This window comes from Rana temporaria, chromosome 9 (genome assembly GCF_905171775.1).
Source record: "Rana temporaria chromosome 9, aRanTem1.1, whole genome shotgun sequence".
NCBI lineage: Eukaryota > Metazoa > Chordata > Amphibia > Anura > Ranidae > Rana > Rana temporaria.
This window is the reverse complement of record NC_053497.1, coordinates 44,289,578-44,309,609: the sequence shown is the minus strand read 5'-3', so window position 1 is coordinate 44,309,609 and position 20,032 is coordinate 44,289,578. Positions and strand designations below refer to the sequence as shown.

Here is a 20,032-nt window from a genome sequence, read left to right as displayed (position 1 = left end):
CATATCTACCCTTAAAGGGGTTGTAAAGGTACAATTTTATTTTCCTAAATAGCTTCCTTTACCTTAGTGCAGTCCTCCTTCACTTACCCATCCTTCCATTTTGCTTTTAAAGGTCTTCATTTCTTCTGAGAAATCCTCACTTCCTGTTCTTCTGTCTGTAACTCCACACAGTAATGCGAGGCTTTCTCCCTGGTGTGGAGTGTCGTGCTCACCCCCTCCCTTGGACTACAGGAGAGTCAGGACACTCACAGCTCCTTTCACTATCTGCAACATAGTGAGTGTCCTGACTCTCCTGTAGTCCAAGGGAGGGGGCGAGCACGACACTCCACACCAGGGAGAAAGCCTTGCATTACTGTGTGGAGTTACAGACAGAAAAACAGGAAGTGAGGATTTCTCAGAAGAAATAAGGACATTTAAACGCAAAATGGAAGGATGAGGTAAGTGAAGGAGGACTGCACTAAGGTAAAGGTATTTAGGAAAAAAAACAAAAAAATTGTACCTTTACAGCCGCTTTAAAAGAAAAAAGGCCCTTTCTTCTGCCTTGCACTGGGGCAGAGAAGTTAGAGTCGACTTGCTTTTTTATGGGCTACACCTTTTTAGGTTTGCTTTTATTTTGATAATCAAATATCAGTTAATTGCATTATTCCTTATTATGAAAAAAATTATTCTGTTGGGAAATTACTCTATTTACAGTAATTATAGGGAAGCCGACACTGAGAGATGATTTAAAATGCTGCAGGCACAGTTCTCTACACACCAATACACCAATGACTCAAGTAGTAAAGTCATGCTTTGACCTGTGCAGAGTTTTAATATAGTCTATTGTATAGTGTTGGTTACAATGCCAGCACTATACAATACACGTCATACACAAAAGAAAGCCAGTTCCAAACTGGGCTTAGTTCTAAATTAGAGACCAATTAATAGATTACATTGCAATACAGTGCTATTTTAGAGATTAGAGGAATTTGTGTCAAGTGTAAGGCTGGCCATTGATGGAGTAAATTTCTTTCCTGCAACCACAGGTAGTCGATTTCCCCATCAACACAGACATTGCTGACAGGAGAATCTCTCCCACTGATTCATTGTGTTCTGTGCATTGTGAGGGGGGCAGGGGAAGCGCCCCTGCCAGGAGAACACAGTGATTATTGCTAGCATCTATTACAGCCGCTAGCAATAATCACATGTAAAATCCAGCAGGATGGTTGTACCCAAGTTGATTGATCGATCAGCTTAGGTACATTCAGCCTGCCCATACATTGTTCGAATCTCAGCCGGTTCACCTATGGACGGCTTTAGTCAACAAGGAATTTGACCAAAATGTAACTGAAGTAAGACTAGAGAGCATTGTTTGTAGGTCTTGTCCAATCATAGGCTGAAGGCAAGGACAAGATCTCCCTGTATTGCTTAAAGCAGAAGTAAACCCATCCATTTACCCATCCATTTTCAAAAAAGTTTCATTTCCGGCATTTGTGCCGGAAATGTAACACTCCCATTGGTTGTGCTCTCAACCAAACTGTCAAACCATTCAATGGCTGGTGTCATAACTGATCACATGTGCAGCAAGCATCATGGCAGTTGTAGATTAAACAGAGGCAAAGATGGAGGCTTCCTTGGCTGAAAACTATTGGAGGGTTTACTTACACTTTAACTGCAGTAGAAAATACTTAAAGCGGTTCTCCACCCTAATTACAACATTGCCTCTATTACATTTTCTCGATCAAAAACGCAAAAAAACAATGTTTTCATTTTCTAAATCTGTACAGTACCTGTAATATTGATGAGGCTTCCGGTCTGTAACGTTGCGGGAATAATACGGGCATTCCGACACTTCCCGTTTGAAGCAGTGTACTCTGGGAGCTTCTCTGCATAGCTCCCTGTCTTCACTTTGCAGCCGTGATATCAAATATCGCGGGATTTCTTATGCAAGCTACAGATTATTATGCTGGGACATCAGCATCCACACGAACCAGGAAGTGCCTGCTTGTGGGCTTATGCAGGGAATATAACTACATATTTCGCACCAAATGGCAGCGGAGCGGCCGCAAAAAAAAAAAAAAAACGTGAGTTTAAAGAATAACTGGCATTAGCAATTTAAATAGCCCTTTAAAAAAAAAAGTTTTTGCGTGGGAGAACCGCTTTAAGGTCTCCTACCCCTGTCACTTTTTTAGGTAGACCCGATCAGACCATCCATTGCCCTCTATGGAGCGGTGGATGTCAATGGACATGTTTCCGTTGACACCCACCAACATCTAATCCTATCCGTTAAAAACAAACAGATCTGGTGGATCGGATTGGATGACAGTGGGATGGAAACAGATTCCATCAGACTGCTTATCAAGCAGAGTGGGCTGTGTCTGTGTCCACTCTACAAAGGCGGAGCAGACACGGACCTGTCATCCATCTGCTCAGGGGGGGGGATCAGCGAACAGATCTGCCCATCTGAAAGGGGCCTTAAAATAAAAATGATTTTACACTTCCCTGCTCTGTGCAACAATATTGCACAGAGCCTTCCTTTACTTCCTCTCCTGCTAGCACTGTCAGCCTCTCCCTGCTCCGGGTGCCGCCTTAGCAATAAAGGTGAAAGAAATGATAGGTGATAGAAAGTGACTGGGGAGTCTGTTTCCTCAGTCCCTTTCTCTGTCTCAAAGGGGAGAAGTCAGGGGTCCGATATCTCACCAAAATGAAAAAAAGATAAAAAAATGAAATTGAAAAATATAATATACCGTAATTATATATATATATATATATATATATATATATATAATTTAAAAAACACAATACTGACACTGCCCCCCTCCTACCAACACTGTAAATCTGTGAACTGCCCCCCCCCCCTCCCAAAAAAAGCATTATCAAATAAAATGGAAAAACTAAATTAAATAAAGATTAAATGAATAGAAATAAAAACACTACGAGCGCCGTCGACTGCCCCATACCCCCCTCCCTTCCTGATAAACAATGTGAAAAAAAAAAAAAAAAGAAATACCACCTCCATACATTACACACCCCTCTCCTGCACATACTACCCACCGCCGGTCATTCCCTACATTAAATTACCACATTCTGCACAATGCAAGTTGTCTCAGACTCTATTAAACCACACTTTTAAGCCACGCCCAATATTAAGCACATTTTATACCACACCCACATTTCGCAGCGCTGCACATTTTTTTTTTATATAATGCCTAGGGCCCACTTTTTATTTTACACACTGGCCCACTGATTTAATGATACCCCCCTGCTCTGTTCTGTGCAATAATAAATGTGTGTGTTTAAAACAAAAAAGCCCAGATTTTTTAAATATGGTGCTTAGAAACTACTATGTTTTATACTGCTGGCTTGGGCACAGGCTGGCAAAATTGTATCGTCAGTTGGGTTCTGCTTGCATTAAACTTTTCTCTCCTTATTACAGCCAATCCCTTATACTACAATAATTGCTGGAGGGATGCGACCATCAATGGCTGTCTTTATACAGGCCACACTTCCCAGTGATCATAAGAGGTAAGACTACTTATTTACTACTACTATGGCATTCCTTTTATCTTACAGTGTAGGCTGGTTTACTTTCATCTTTAATGTTGAAGTGATATTAAACCCTCAATTTTGTAACCACAGTCAAATGATTTGACTACTTACCGAGAATACAGTTTTTTATAATTGACCTTACCTACAGTGGGATAATTATTTGATCCCCTGCAGATTTTGTAAGTTTGACCACTTACAAAGAAATGAAGGATCTTTAATTATCATTGGTGTATTTTAAATGATAGAGACACAATATCAACCAAAAATCCAGAGAAAACACACAATACAAATGTCATAAATTAAGTTGCAGTTCAGTGAGAAAAATACGTATTTGATCCCTTACCAACCAACAATAATTTTGGCTCCCACAGATTGGCTACAGTATATGCTCATGTGGTACACAGATTAGTCCTGTGAATTTAAGAAGGTGCTCCTAACGGCAACTCATTATGTGTATAAAAGACACCTTTCTACAGAATCTTTTTCTTCCATTTAATCCTCACGATCATGGGGAAGACCAAAGAGCTGTCAAAGAACTTCAGGGAGAAGATTGTAGACCTGCACAAGGCTGGAATGGGCTACAAGACCATCAGCAAGAAGCTTGGTGAGAAGGAGACAACTGTTGGAACGATTATTTGCAAATTGAAGAAATACAAAATAACTATCAGTCGCCCTTGGTCTGGAGCTCCATGCAAGATTTCGCCTCATGGGGTAAGGATGATCATAAGAAAAGTGAGGAATCAACCTAGAACTACAATGGAGGAGCTTGTGAATGATCACAAGGCAGTTGGGACCACACTCACCAAACAAACCATTCCTAACACAATACGTTTCCATGGATAGAAATCCTGCAGCGCCCGCAAGGTCCTCCTCCTCAGGATGGCACATGTACAGGCCCATCTGAAGTTTGCCAATGAACATCTAAATTATTCAGAGAGGGATTGGGAGAAAGTGCTGTGGTCAGATGAGAACAAAATGTAGCCTTTTGGCATTAACTCGATGAAAATAGCCCACTATGACCCCAAGAACACCATCACTACAGTCAAGCACAGAGGTGGAAACATTAGCAGAGAAACCGCCCCAAAGCATAAAAGGTACAGGACGACTTTGCTGCATTGAGGGGCTAAAGGCCATGCATTGTAAAATCTTGGAAGAGAACCTTCTTCCCTCAGCCAGAACACTGAAGATGGGTCGTGGGTGGTGTGACGGTATCGGTATGATATCCCCGTCAAGCATTCCCTCCTCTCCATACAAGAACATCACAGGATTCCCCACACATGAGTCAAGACTGGATGCTGGAACCAAGACACTTTATTGACACAAAAACTCAGCTTATATGTGGTTACAGCCTGTTAGGAACGCCCCCCCTCACACAGTGGGGTTTCCCATACAGATTATAGGAGACAAGTCGGAGCCGACCATGCAGACACGTTTCTTTAGATAAAGACATCAATGGAGTTAATTAATACACTGAAGCAATCAGAATAATTAACATACTACTTCTCTAATCATTTAGCCTGATGATACAATACACATCTTTTAAGGGTAAACACAGATCTTCTTTACACAACACAATAGATCAATTAACATTTAGAATAGTGAGGGGACATTAGCACGTCAATAACCGGTCAGAGGAATGAATCACACATGAAATTCCTTTCTACCTCTACAGACATGGCTAGCAGGGAGCAGTAAACTGAGACATATAGGCAAATGTATCACAGTGGCCCCCCTTTTGCTCCCTGCTCCGGCAAACCCGGTTGGACCTTCCCTGGTCCAGTAGGGTTGACGGGTTCAGAGCTTTTAGTCCGAGGTTAACTCCGTTTGGCATGACTGACCTCCCTTGGCAACTGCTTCAGACTCAGGTATGTGACCGGGTCGTCAGATCACACGCCGGTCAGTCCCCAAGTCTTTGTGCGATCTGCAAAGTCACCAGAAGTCAGTGTGAAGACAGCGAATGGGTCTGTGTGCCGCCGTCTAGGTGTCCCGCTATGGGAGGGGGCAGGTTATGGCTCTGAAGTGACAATCACAGGAGATTCATAAAAAGAAAAAGTTATATTTGTTGAAATGCTGTAGCACTGGTGCTCAGAGTCCGGGGGGGGGGGGGAGAGGGGACTCAGAGCCCCATAAGGTCAGCCACCCCCTGCTCCCTCCGCAGCCGCCGGTTCTCCTCTTGGAGCTTCTCCAGCTCCATCTCCAGTTCATGGAGCCTGGGGGGGTCAGCCCGCTGTGACCTCAGGTGGTTGTTCTCCTCCTCCATGCGGCTTATGCACTCCTCCAGCTCTATGTACTCACGGATCAGCTCCTGCTTGCTCATGTCCTGCAGGCTCTCCACGTGGTCCTTCATCATCAGGAACTGGGTGGTGGTGTAAGGGGCCACCGGTGGGCCCTTGGCGAACATCTCGGCCCGCATCTGGGACGCCCGCTGCGACTCCCTCTCCTCCAGTCGCTTCTTCTCCTCCCAGGTCAGCTTGTTATACGGCTTCCAGGACCTCTTCTTCTTGAAGGGTGGCCGGCGGTGCCTCTTTCTGCCCAGCTCCCTCCAGGGCCCCTCCGGCTCAGGGCTGGAGCCCATGACCAGCTGACAATGGTGTTCCCTGTTGTCCGTAATAGCAGATTGTACCATGAGGGCTTCGTAAGGGGTGCCCAATGGTTCTTCCCGACCCCGCTCCTGGGGATCCCAAGCCGAGTCTACACAATGGGCTGCTGCTGGTGGGCGGTACCCAGGTTGAGACCAATTTGACCTGGTGTTGTCATTCATGGGGCAATTCTGCTTGAAGTGACCCAACTGTTTGCACCGGAAGCAGCGTTGTTCGTTGTCCTCCTGGCGTGGATAGTGAGGGCTAGATGTCACCGGTCTGTTAGGAGGTTGGTATCTAGCGGCTGGTGGGTGTGAGGGCACCGTTTGTGGTGGAGGTTGTTCCTGTGGTGTGATCTGGTTCGTCTTGCGAGTATCTGCATATTCATCCGCCAACTTAGCGGCCTCTGGTAGAGTCATGGGCCTGCGATCTCTCACCCAATCTTTGACATCCGTCTGGATGTGATTGTAAAATTGCTCCAGGAGCATTAGTTGCAAAATGTCCTCTGCGGTGGTGGCCTGGCTGCTGTTAGCCCAGTTAGAGGCCGACCGGGACAACTGGCATGCCCATTCCGCATAAGAGTCTTTCGTGGTTTTGCGTGAGTCCCTGAACTTCTGTCGGTGGGACTCTGGGGTTACTGCATAACGAGCCAGGAGCACTTCTTTAACCCGGGCGTAGCTATGGATATCCTGATCTGGCACGGTCCGGAAAGCATCAGAAGCTTTGCCTGACAGTTTGCCTGACAATATTGCAACCCAGTCTCCTCTAGCTATTCGGTGCAGGTTACATTGTCGCTCAAAATCCACCAGGAAGTTATCAATCTCACAGTCCTTTTCATCAAAAGCTTTAAAAGCGCTAAACGGAATCTTCCTTGCGTCTGCTGTGCTGTACTCACTGTTTGGAGAAGGTGCGGCTGCTGGTTGGACTGCTGCCAGTTTTAACTGTAGCTCTGCATCTCTTATGTGTTTATCCTTCTGTAGCTCTGCGTCTCTTATTTGTTTATCCTTCTGTAGTTCTGCATCTCTTATTTGTTTAGCCTCCTTCGCTAACAGGTCCATCACTTTCAGCACCACATCCGGCGTTGGGTTCGGGCCGAACCACGCTAGATTCTCTCTCATTAGCTTGTTGGCTGGCGATTCCTCCTCCTGAATCACTGGTGTCTCCATCTCTTGTACTGCTGGCGTTGCTGCAATCCCGTCCTCCTGGTCTAGCTCCATTGATTCTGCTATGATGACCCGCTTGGTTTTGTTGCTAGCAATCCTTCCACGAACTTCCAGTAGTTCTTCCAGTGTCTGCTTGGAATCCGGGTGTAAAGGAGAGTAGAAGGGAAAATCCCACTGCTACCAACCAATTGTGACGGTATCGGTATGATATCCCCGTCAAGCATTCCCTCCTCTCCATACAAGAACATCACAGGATTCCCCACACATGAGTCAAGACTGGATGCTGGAACCAAGACACTTTATTGACACAAAAACTCAGCTTGTATGTGGTTACAGCCTGTTAGGAACGCCCCCCCTCACACAGTGGGGTTTCCCATACAGATTATAGGAGACAAGTCGGAGCCGACCATGCAGACACGTTTCTTTAGATAAAGACATCAATGGAGTTAATTAATACACTGAAGCAATCAGAATAATTAACATACTACTTCTCTAATCATTTAGCCTGATGATACAATACACATCTTTTAAGGGTAAACACAGATCTTCTTTACACAACACAATAGATCAATTAACATTTAGAATAGTGAGGGGACATTAGCACGTCAATAACCGGTCAGAGGAATGAATCACACATGAAATTCCTTTCTACCTCTACAGACATGGCTAGCAGGGAGCAGTAAACTGAGACATATAGGCAAATGTATCACAGGTGGGTCTTCCAGAATGACAATGACCCAAAACATACCGCCAAGGCAACAAAGGAGGGGCTCAAGAAGAAGCACAATAACCACTTGCTTACTGGGTACATATACCCCCTTCCTGCCCAGGTGAAATTTCATTTTTCAGCACTGTCACGCTTTGAATGACAATTGTGCATCGTGGCTCCCAAACAAAATTGACGTCCTTTTTTTCCCACAAATAGAGCTTTCTTTTGGTGGTATTTGATCACCTCTGAGGTTTTTATTTTTTGCGATATGAACAAAAATAGAGCGACAATTGTGAAAAAAAAATTTTTTTTTTTACTTTTTGCTATAATAAATATCCAATTAAAAAAAAATATATATATATTTTTTTCTCAGTTTAGGCCGATACGTATTCTTCTACATTTTTTTTTTTTTTTACCAACAATATCGCAATAAGCGTATAGTGATTGGTTTGCGCAAAAATTATAGCATGATTTTTTTTTTTACTAGTAATGGCGGCGATCTGCGATTTTTGTCACGACTGATATTACGGCGGACACATCGGACACTTTTGACACATTTTTGGGACCATTCACATTTATACAGCAAACAGTGCTATAAATATGCACTGATTACTATATAAATGTGACTGGCAGGAAAGGGGTTAACACTAGGGAGCGAGGAAGGGGTTAATGTGTGCCCTGCATAGTGTTTCTAACTGTGGGGGGAGGAGAGTGACTGGGGGAGGTGACCGATGGTTATCCCTATATACAAGGGACACACCATCGGTCTCCTCTCCCTGACAGGACATGGATCTCTTTGTCTACACACAGAGATCCATGTCCCCGTCTCTGTGACCGACGATTGCGGGGACCTGGCGGACATCGCGGCCTCCAGGCACAAACATCGCCACCTGAGTGACGCAGCAGGCGTGCCGCCGGCGCTCGCGCGCCCCCCCCAGTGGCTGGAGGCCGTATATAGACGGCCTCCCGGCAATTCAGATCCACATTGCGGCCGTAAAAAGTTGTCGGCCAGGCAGGAAGTGGTTACGGTCATGGAGTGACCTAGCCAGATTTAGAGAAGATCTGTAAAGAAGAGTGGACCAAATCCACCCTGAGATGTGTGCAAACCTGGTAACCAACTATAAGAAACATCTTACCTCTGCGCTTGCCACCAAGTACCAAGTCATGTTTTGCTTGGGGATCAAATATTTATTTTACTCACTAAACTGCAACTCAATTTATAACATTTGTATAATGTGTTTTCTCTGGATTTTTGGTTGATATTCTGTCTCTATCATTTAAAAATACACCGATAACAATTATAGATCCTTCAGTAGGTAAACTTACAAAATCTGCAGGGGATCAAATAATAATTTTTCCTTTATTAATTGCCTTTAGTTTACGTTTTACCTACAGGTAACCCTATAATAAGGCTTACCTATAGTTACCGTAAATATCACAGAAACATGCACCTTTTAGGAGATATTTACTTGTGAAGCCACTGGGGACGTCATCGGCGCATGTGCCAAGACTGATGGAAGACAGCTTGAACGGAATTCTGACAGAAAATTCCATCAGATTTTAGCCCATAGGAAATTCCTATCGTGTGTACAGGGCATTAGTCTTTCTTGGTCCAGCCACGGTCTTATTTTCCATTTATAGCCTGATAAATTACACTGGTTTCCTCACAATAGTCATATTTAAGGAGTGCTAATTTTTCCAGACAGCTTTTTCTTCATTCTCCTCTTCTTTTACTTTAGATTTACCGTTAACTTTTCCACTGCTGAGGGTGAAGACTCAGACCTTGCCCTCCACATGAACGCACGATATGATGGTCGCGACAGAGTTGTCTTTAACACACGTCAGAATGGGGAATGGAAGGAGGAGGAAATTAAAAAAGACATGCCATTTAAGGCAGGAAAGGTCTTCAGTATGCTGTTTGAGATTACTCGGAACAACTACCTGGTGAGATAAATTGTGACATCTAACCTATAGTGTTGCTCACGAATATTCGTATTGCGAATATTCGGCTCGAATATGGCATATTCGCGATATATTTCGAATTTCGCGGTGAATATTCGCTATTCCGAATATTCGCATTTTTTCAATTTTATTTTTAAAACAGATCACATCCTATCGACGTCTAAAAGCATTGCTGGTATGATTAGAGACCCTGGGCCGAGTAGCTAAGCTGAGGCGATCCTTTTATGTTGCCGAATATAAAAAAAAAAAAATTGCGAATTTTCGCTAATGCGAATGCGAAAATGATTGCGAATTTTCGATAACTGTGGTAGGAGAACTCTGATTGTCTCTGATGCAAAAGGGGGGGGGGGGGGCTTTGTGTATGTTTCTGTTATGAATATTTGTAGGTTTGATATTATTATTTTTTGTAAGAAGGAAAAAATTGCGCATACCTTAAAAAAAGGGGAGAATACAGCAGCAACTCAAAAATGTTATACAACATAAATTAATACAAGACAGAAAATGGAGTCGCTCTACAAGAATAAAAAATATGTCTAGTGACAAGACATGTGGGCAAATTATAAAATAAGCAAGCGCAAATAACTTGTGAAATACACAGTGAAACAAATATATAAAGAAATATAGTCCCAATAATAGAAAAATAATCTTTCATAAAAATGTCTTTGATATGTGAAGTGAAAAAAAGTCCAAAGCATGCAGCATGAACGTGTTCAATCTTCAAGGTGTTTGATTGACAAACGGCTGTGACAGATGGATAGAGTAAAGAATCACCACCAATGCAAAACACTTTTTATTTTCTATTGTAAAATATCACGAATATTCTGAGCCAATCAGAGTGCTCCTTCCGCATTTGCCGAATATTCGCAATTATTTTGTATTGTAAAATATCACGAATATTCTGAGCCAATCAGAGTGCTCCTAGCACTGTTGTCGAAATTTCGCCATCAATATCGCATTCGCATTTTGCGAAATTTCGATAAAATATCACGAATATTCTGAGCCAGAGTGCTCCTACAGCATTTGTCGAAATTGCGCAGTAAATATCGCATTCGCATTTTGCGAAATTTCGAAAAAATATCAAGAATATTCTGAGCCAATCAGAGTGCTCCTAGCGCAGTTATCGAAATTTCGCAATTATTTTCGCATTCGCAATAGCGAAAATTCGCAATCATTTCATTTCGATAAAATATCACGAATATTCGAATATTCGACTATATATTCGAGATATATCGCGAAATCGAATATGGCGTATTCTGCTCAACACTACTAACCTATACATATTGAAGAAGTGCAAGGGGTAGTGATTATGTTTAGCAACCACTCAGGTCTGCTTATCAGATAATAATTCATATTATTGCACTCCGATTTATTTTAGTTATTGCATGTTGCACACAAGCAATGAATTTTTGCAATATCACTGTACATGTTTCCCTGAGCTAGCATGCCAACTGTTGTTTTTCAACAGCCAGAGTGAATGAAAGAATCTGTCATGGTCCACATGCTTATGATCTAATTATGAAAATATTTAACTGTGATTTGGCTGTGGTTTGGTCAGTCTTGTTGCTAACCCAGTCCTATTGCTAACCCAACCTAGTCTTAAATGTTTCTTATGCTGCGTACACACGATCAGAATTTCCGACAAGAAAACCGTGTATTTTTTTTTCTGACGAAATGTTGGCTCAAACTTTGTTGCATACACACTGTCACACAAATGTCGGAAATTCCAAACGTCGAGAACGCGGTCACGTACAACACTACGACGAGCCAGGAAAATGAAGTTCAATGATTCGGAGCATGCATAGGCTTTTTGTACATCGGAATTGCATACAGACGATCGGAATTTCCGACAAGAACTTTTCCCGTCGGAAAATTTGAGAACCAGCTCTCAAATTTTTGCTGTTGCAAATTCTGACAGAAAATGTCCGATGGGGCATACACAGAATTTTCGACCAAAAGCTCACATCAAACTTTTCTTGTCGGAAATTCCGATCGTGTGTACGCGGCATAAGGCAGAATACTGAAGTTTGTAATTATATGCAAGAGTAAGGCCAATGTCACAAGATTGCTATATCGGACACAGCAAGCCATTGAAATACTCTCCTCTTATGTGTCACTTTCTCGCTAGTTGGATAAACAAGAGTTTGCTGGCAGACAAAATTTTGTAGCATTTTTATCAGCGAGAGCAACGCTATGCTTACTCAGCTGGCAAGGGAGCGATGCATACAATCAGGGATAAGCTCAGAATTGTTCGGACACGAGTATGAACCTGCCAGACATATCTCGCCAGATAGCTGTTAAAGAAAACAGCCAATCATAGGCAGTGGAGACATTCCCAGCCCTGCAGCCACATGTATACATGCTTCTCACTCATAGTCCCAAGATTATTTTGTTATCCAGGGTTATATACATCCTCCCCTTTCCCTCCTAGTGTCCCTTCTCCCTTCCTTGTTACATCAAACTACCAGGGATGGAGTCATTGGCTTATTTATAGCCACTGCCTCACTGAAAGTCCCAAAACATACCAAACCTCCAATATACATGCTTCTTGTATACGAGCAACTGTGGAGCGGGGCGTGCCTTCACCACCTATGACTGTCTGTCCACCTTGACAGCTTCCTGGCAGGCTAGCATAGGCGGGTATGGACTGGTGCCTGAACAGGCCTGAGCTAATCCCTACATACAACCAGAAAGTGGTTTGCCTACACATTTTAGCAATTCTGTCGCTTTCAAGTTCTTTCTAGAAACAAGTTCACTATTGTGACATCAGCCCTAGTCTTCAAATTGATCTCTGTGAAGTATTTGAATCCTAGGCCCAGACTGTGCACTAAAGTGGGCAGATGCAACCTAGGGGCCTGTGCCCGCCTGCCCTCTTCCTTGCTTCCTCCCGGCCCCCAATACGTGCTGTGGTTTCACTTCATTTTGCCCCTGTTCATAAGGCAGGTTGGGCTGGGCGTTGCCTGCTGCGCCGACTCCACATTTTCATGCTGGCCATCTGGGGGTGACTGGGGGCTGAGGGGGGGGGGTGAGGTGCCGCAGTCAGGGCTGGTTGAGGGAGGAGTGCCTCTATTTAAATGCGGCGTACACCGTCCATGCCGGAGGGGGGGGGGGCCTCCGCTCTGTCCTCGTCCCACGCTCAGTGGGACACCATTGTTGACTTTTTGCTCTGCTTTACTAGGGTGCCTTTGGGCTTGCCTGTGACGGAGGCCCTACGGCCTTTTTGCAGGGCATCAGGGTGGCAGTTGTATTTTTAAAGTGAAACTGTGGGGGTTTACAGGACTTCCTAACACATGCATCTTGAGGTGCCCTGGGATGTTATTACACGCTCTCCAAATATTCCCTTTTCTTTTAGTTTTTGTGGGGTGTTTTTTTTAACACAGGTCAGCTAGACTATTGCTTTACATTTCTATGCTACTTTATACTAATGGAATAACCAATTGAGGTCTCACACATTTTTATACATTAGTAGTGTTTTACCATTTCACTTTATGTTTTGAGATTTTGTGCTTAGAAATAACTGAAAAGTTTCTCTGCATTAAGGTAAGGTAAAGACCTTCTGTATCCAGGATCCCCCCAGCCCCCTCTTATAATTACACAAGCCTGATCTCAATCCAGCGCTGTGCACAACAGCAGTGGTTCTCTCCATCCTCAAAGGGCAGATTGATGGCAGTGGGAGCCAATGACTCCTGATGCTGTCAATCAAATCTTATGATGAGGGAGTGGGTGGTGGGGCAATGTCTGTGTCTATGGACGCAGACAGCGGGTTTGAGAATGAGCCCGCACAAGTACCTCTCTTAGCAATCAGCTTGCTGAGGGCATACCTAGCAGGGGGGAGGAGCCAGGAGTGATGGTGGGGGACCGGAGAAGAGCAGGTATTGGTACATATCCATGTAATGTCTATCTGACTGCATATTCTGTTTCAATGAGCTATATTGGAATTGAACAGAAGAATATCTTTATGAGTGGCAAAGTAATTTTGAACAGTGCTCATCATAAAAAATAATAAGTCTCCTAAAATTAGTTGTCAGTACTAATGAAATTTGGCTGCTTTTGGGAAATAAAGGCACTTTTTATCCAAATATTTGAAAACTCAACTCCCCTTTTCACAAGCAGTTGGGAATTGTTCCATCAGTAGTTTTTTGAATCATGTATGAACAAGCACTGTTTTATACAGGTCTATAGGAATGTATAGTGCTCGCAGTTTACTCTAGTTCGTAAGTAACCCCTTCTGTATCTTTCTCATCATGCAGGTAGCAGCCAATGGGGATCGTTTCTATGAGTTTGGACACCGTATTCCTTTGGACCAAGTGAGGTGGGTCAGTGTGTCTGGAGATATCATCGTTCAACACCTGGCCATCCTTGGCAGCGGCCCTGGAGTGAAGGGAGTAAGTAACTCTGATGGTAGTTGTCTGGTATCTAATTAGTACAATGAAATTAATTAAAATAGCTAGTTAATGTTTCCCAAACTTTGAGATATATGCCCAATCCCCTTACTTTTTGCTTCATTGTCATAAACAAGCTTGTATGACCCAAGTATCAGGATGCATATGTTCATCTACAGAGCTCACATTTTTTGACCCCAGGCCTCTTTATTTTGATTTATCTATTAACAGCCTACAAAATACATAAGCGAAAAAGCCCATCAACACAGGCTCTGCAGTCAGAAGCAGCAGTGCCTAGATGATCTCATACTGCAGATATAGAGTTAAAGTGGTTTAAAGGATAATAAATAACTTGTATCCCCTCTTTTTTATCAAAATCTAAAGTACTGTGTGTCCTTTTTTTTACAATTCTAATCCTAAATACCTTTTCTCACAGCACCGATGTGAGATCACGTGACCTTCCTCTGCTCTCTGCTCTCCTTCACCGATCTAAGGAATGTGGAGGGAGGGGCTGAGATAACCCTCTAAAGTCAGCCGGCCAGTAGAGGAAGGTCACATGACCTTACATCAGTTCTGTGAAAGAAGGTATTTAGGGGTAGAATTGTACAAAAATTGAGAAACTGTGCTTTAGCTCTTGATAAAACAGAGGGGATGGCAGTTATTTATATATGTTATTTTCAAGTCACAGGGAAGAGGCATCGGACAGGCAGGGAGGGAGGGGGAGTGGGAGAGACTCAGAGCAGAGAGCGGGATGACGGAGGCAGGTAAACGTACCGTGTTATCATAGATAAACAGCCATGATTACCGTGCTTAGTACACACAGGGGGACATAGAAACAGGCAGGATCAACCAGGTATTTTACATAATACATGGAGACAAATTTTAAAAAAATGTAGGGTTACAAACGCTTTAAGTAGCCAATAGATGATTCTTTTTTTTTGTGCAACCTAAAAAGAAGAAAAAAAGTTACTTGATTCCTCCATCCACACAATCGATGTGGATTGCAGAATCCTCCCTACTGAGCTATTGTATTAGTTATCTCAGCATTGGCATGGACCATAGGGTGAGTACATGGATTGAAAACTGGCTACAAGGGCAAGTTCAGAGGGTGGTGATACACATAGGTTGGACTTGATGGACTTGTGTCTTTTTTCAACCTCACCTACTATGCAACTAGGATATTTACATACTACATAAGTAGCACTTGACTTTGATACTACCCAATTGTGTGCCAGTATCCTTTCTTTGTGACAGACTCTGTTGTCACAGAGTCAGAATGATTGTTATGAGCAACACTGGTAGGTGCTAGAAGCTAATGATTATATTTCTGTTGCAGGGTCTTGTGTTGTCGGCCCTACAAACTGATCTTTATGTAAGTATTGTCATGTAAAGGTAGATTTCGTAGCCCTTTTTTTTTCTGTTTTCTTCACTTTTATGTTCTCCTCTTCATTTTATCCTTTAGCCTGTGATGGGACCTCCAGCCATACTTCCAGTAAGTATCCAAACTTATTTCTAACCATATCAAACACAACACAAGTTGAGCATAGCATATTTTCTCCCTGGAAACAATAAAGTGTCCATGATTCAACATTGCATCCAATCAAATCAAACCAATCAAATTCTAGTAGTCATACCCCGCTTTAAGTACACTCACTTTACGTACATTCGCGAGTACGGATATACCGGCGAGTGTATGTATAGTGCCTCGCAAGAACTGTACAGACATTTTTCAGCCGCAGTAGAAGGAGCTGAAGCTCAGAGAGCGTAGCCTGCCCTGTTCCGGTGTGCCCCTGATACCCTCATTACAGCCCCTAACACCCCACTACAGCCAGACCCCACTACACCCTAGAAGTGAAAAAGTATTGCTTCACTTTAAGTACATTTTCATTTTACATACATGCTCTGGTCCCATTGTGTACTTACAAGTTTTAAGTTATTAGGGACCATTTAGAAAAGTATTTCCTCTTTTTGTACTCGTCTTTCAAATTTAAACTTTTGTTCATTTTAGGCAGTCCCATTCAAAGCTAACATCAATGGAGGAATGATACCAAAGCGATCTGTGATTCTTAAAGGGATCCCAACTGGCAAAACGTAAGCATTTTTTTTTCTAAACTCTGGGGAGAACAGTCTGCTGAAATGAACGTGAACTTGAATTTACATGAATTTAGTGTAACCACTAATAATGCCGAGGATCAGGTATAAAAAGATTTAAGGTGCCCGTTCAAACAAGTTTTCTGTGCACCTGGAAAAATTACCTCAAAAGGTTTCAACTTTTTCTGCATAACTAGGTTGAGCTCTCAGAGCAATGCCCCCTATTCCCAATGTACATCAATCCAGGGTCTATTTGCTAATGAGGTTGTAGTAGAGTGTTCTACAGAGTGAAGCAGGCCATACATGGATCAAAATTTGGCCGGTCCATTTGATTTATCTATGAGCAGACTGATCGTACCCAAGTCAATCTATGGATTGACTTAAATACAACCGACATGTAGAATTTTTTTACATGCAATTACTGCCAGCGGCTATAGCCGCTAGCAGTAATCATTGCGTTCTGCCGTCCAGAAAGGCTCCCAGCGCTCCTCCACTAGCAGAACACAATTGTGCTGCAGGAGGCATTTCCCCATCAACATTGACTGTGTTGATGGGGGAACTGAGTGTTTTTCTTTCCTTCCACCTATGGTGGAAGGAAAGAAGTTCAAATCATCTAGGGCAGGGGTGCTCAACCTTTGGAAGAACGAAGGCCACTTAAGTGATTTGGTAACCGATTGTGGGCCACAATGGAAAGAATTGGTTCTAAATTTTAACTTTTGAATAGCATAATCAAGATTTTCCTGCTGCAGTCACTGAATACCTGCAGAAGAGAGAGGAGGCAAAGCCGTTTTTTAGCAGTTTCAAGAGGAAAATAGGGAGGATCGGTTCCTATATATGCCACCTCCGCCGCCCCTCCTGTCCAAGTGTAAAACAGAATGTGGCAGGGAGGCCCGCACATACTCCCTGGAGCATGGGGCGGGGTCACCATTGTTAACCCTGGTGCTACATCAGTGGTTGGAGGTGTGTGGAAAAAATACATCTCAACAAAAAATGCAAATGTAAAGGAATCCTTACTGTCCTGAGCCATCATAAGGCTGCTTTCACACTGATGCCCTGCCATTTACACGCAATGCATGTGCAGCGCAGTGCACCCATGGCTTTCCTGCGAGTAAGCTGCTTTTTGCCATAGACTTCTGTAGCAAGGTCCTGGGTCCCCTTTGGTCTAATGAGAACCTCCATAGCAGGGGCATACAGGGCCAGATTCCAGACAAGGCCATCGAGGCCAGACCTCGGGGCGGCAGTGGGTGCATTGACGGCACTTAGCCCAAAGCGGCCCCAGAGCAGGCAGCCTAAGCTGTGGCTGCAGTGCAGCGCTCCTCTCCTCCACTACATGTTACACACAGTCAGCGGGCATCTCCGCTGTGTGTCTCAGAGCTCAGTGTGAAAAGCTTGGCTGTGCTGTAAGAAAGGTCCCGCCCTCCTTCTAGATCAGCTTGTGTGATAGACAGAACACTGCGTCTATGACACAAGCTGGTCTAGGAGGTGGGCGGAACTTTTCTCACAGCGTGGGCAAACTTTTCACACTGACCCCTGAGACACACAGCGGGAGATGCCCGCTGACTGTGTGTAATATCCAGGCACCGACTGTAGTGAGGCTGCGATTATGGCAAGATTAGGCTGCAATTATGGGCACGGTGAGGCTGCAATTATGGGCATGGCGAGGCTGCAATTATGGGCACGGCTAGGCTGCAATTATGGGCACGGTGAGGCTGCGATTTTGCGCACGATGAGGCTGCGATTATGTTGCGTGTTCAAACAAATGAAGGGCAGCTTTTGCAATGTTGTTTGAACACGCAGTGTAGTGTATATTGCTAATACCACCCCCAAGTTATCAGCTCTGCCCATCAATTAAAAACTCAGCCTGTTCAGTAGCTATCCGCCCCTTAGACAATATAACAGTAATGCACCCGCCCCCTTGCAGAGTTGCACGAGCATCGGGAGCGTGCAGCAGCGTCTGTAACAAGATGGTCAGTATTGCGCCGGCCCCCGTGTTCAGCGGACTCTAAACTATTTATGTGCGGCTATTTTTGTTGACTCCGAGACTTCTGTAGGTAGACAGCCATGCAGGGAAAGGCATCCTTTAAGACACCACATCTGCAGGTATAGGATCGCTGTCTCTTATGGTAACAGTCTTATAACAGTTTCTAACAGAAGTTGTAACAAACTTCTGTACTTCCTCTACAATCACTTCTTGTAGATCGTCACTCCACTGAGCTTCCAGTCTCTCTCACTAGACTTGCTGATCCACTGCCACTGGATCTCCTGAGCACTTCCAATCTTCTCACTGAGTATCTTCCTCAAGCGTCACCCCACTTGTTTGCTCGGTCCCTAGCTTGGCACACAAAGCTGTTCTGCAAGTATCACCACCGCTGGCTGAGTCCCTAGCTTGGCACTCAGATACTCCTCAAGCTTCACCCTACTGGCCTGCTCGGTCCCTGGCTTGGCACACAAGGCTGCTTTGCAAGCGTCACCTCTGCTGGCTGGGTCCCCGGCTTGACACCTGCTGAAGTTTCTCAATTCTTCACTGCCGCTTGGTGAGAATACTGCTCCGGTACTTGCTTCAGCTACTCACTGTTGTCCCAAGTTAAGGCTGGGGGAAAAATAGATTTAAAATCTGAATCGAGTTAGTTGCAAAGGCAAACCGATTCAGAACAAATCGATTTTTTTTTCCCCATAGGACCGGCGCTCCGCGGACTAGGCCAAAGTGGTTGTAAATCTCATAATAAGTAATGTTAAAAAACATGCACATGGCATGCTTTATCTCCTAAGAATCTAAATAGCATTATCTGTACCTCTTTGTTGTAATCTCTGCTCCCCTCACAGCCCTATGATTGTCTCCGGTCTGTGGGTGTGTCTGCTTAGGAGTTGTGACTTGTGACCAGGCCCATCGCTACAGGACAGGCAAAACAAACAATTGCTTGGGGCCCCGAGCTGGCCTGGGGCCCCCAACTTCCCCTTCCCAGGTTGTAGCGTGGCCGAGCTCCTCTTCCTTCCAGTCTGACCGGGTACCGCGCGTGGTACAGGAGATGTTCCCGGCCAGACTGACAGGAAGTGCACACTGAGTGCTCACTTCCTTTCAGTCCGGCCGGAAACACAGGAAACTGAATCTCCTGTACCACGCGCGGTACCCGGCACTATCTGATAGGGGACTGGGGAAAAGGAGCTCGGCCACGCTACTGCGGCAGCCTACAGGGAAGAACGGGAGGTAAGAATAGAAAAAAAAAAATAGTGTAGTGTTAACGTAGGCTTTGCATGCTGGGGGGGGGGTGCTTGAGGGCCCCCATTATTTTGCTTGGGGCCCCCAAATTCCTTCAAACAGCCCTGCTTGTGACATCACCATAATCAGAAGCACAGTAGTGTGGCTTAGCAGTGCACACGGCTCGGGAATTATGCGCGCAGCCCAAGGAATGTGCGCATGTGAAATCTACCAAGCTACCCGACCAATAGGACATCCAGGAAGGTGACAGCTGACTTCGTATTGACAAACTATACTCCAGTGAGGACCATCCAATCATAAGGGAGACAGAGGAGGTAGAGGGAGTGATCTAGATGGACTTGATGTGCATGGCTGTGGGACACACACCCACTGCGTGTGCATGAGACTGCTTAGTATTCTCTCAA

At 44.3% G+C, this 20,032-nt stretch overlaps 1 protein-coding gene across 1 annotated transcript in view; it reads left to right on the top strand.

Moving 5' to 3' along the window:
- LOC120913419 (galectin-4-like) overlaps positions 1-20,032 on the top strand; it is a 53,159-nt gene that overhangs the window by 20,386 nt on the left and 12,741 nt on the right. Inside the window, exons 2-7 of the mRNA XM_040323330.1 lie at positions 3,416-3,504; positions 9,719-9,923; positions 14,189-14,323; positions 15,657-15,692; positions 15,783-15,812; positions 16,329-16,411. Of these exons, the coding sequence (XP_040179264.1) occupies positions 3,416-3,504; positions 9,719-9,923; positions 14,189-14,323; positions 15,657-15,692; positions 15,783-15,812; positions 16,329-16,411 (578 nt within the window). The remainder of the gene's footprint in view (positions 1-3,415; positions 3,505-9,718; positions 9,924-14,188; positions 14,324-15,656; positions 15,693-15,782; positions 15,813-16,328; positions 16,412-20,032) is intronic.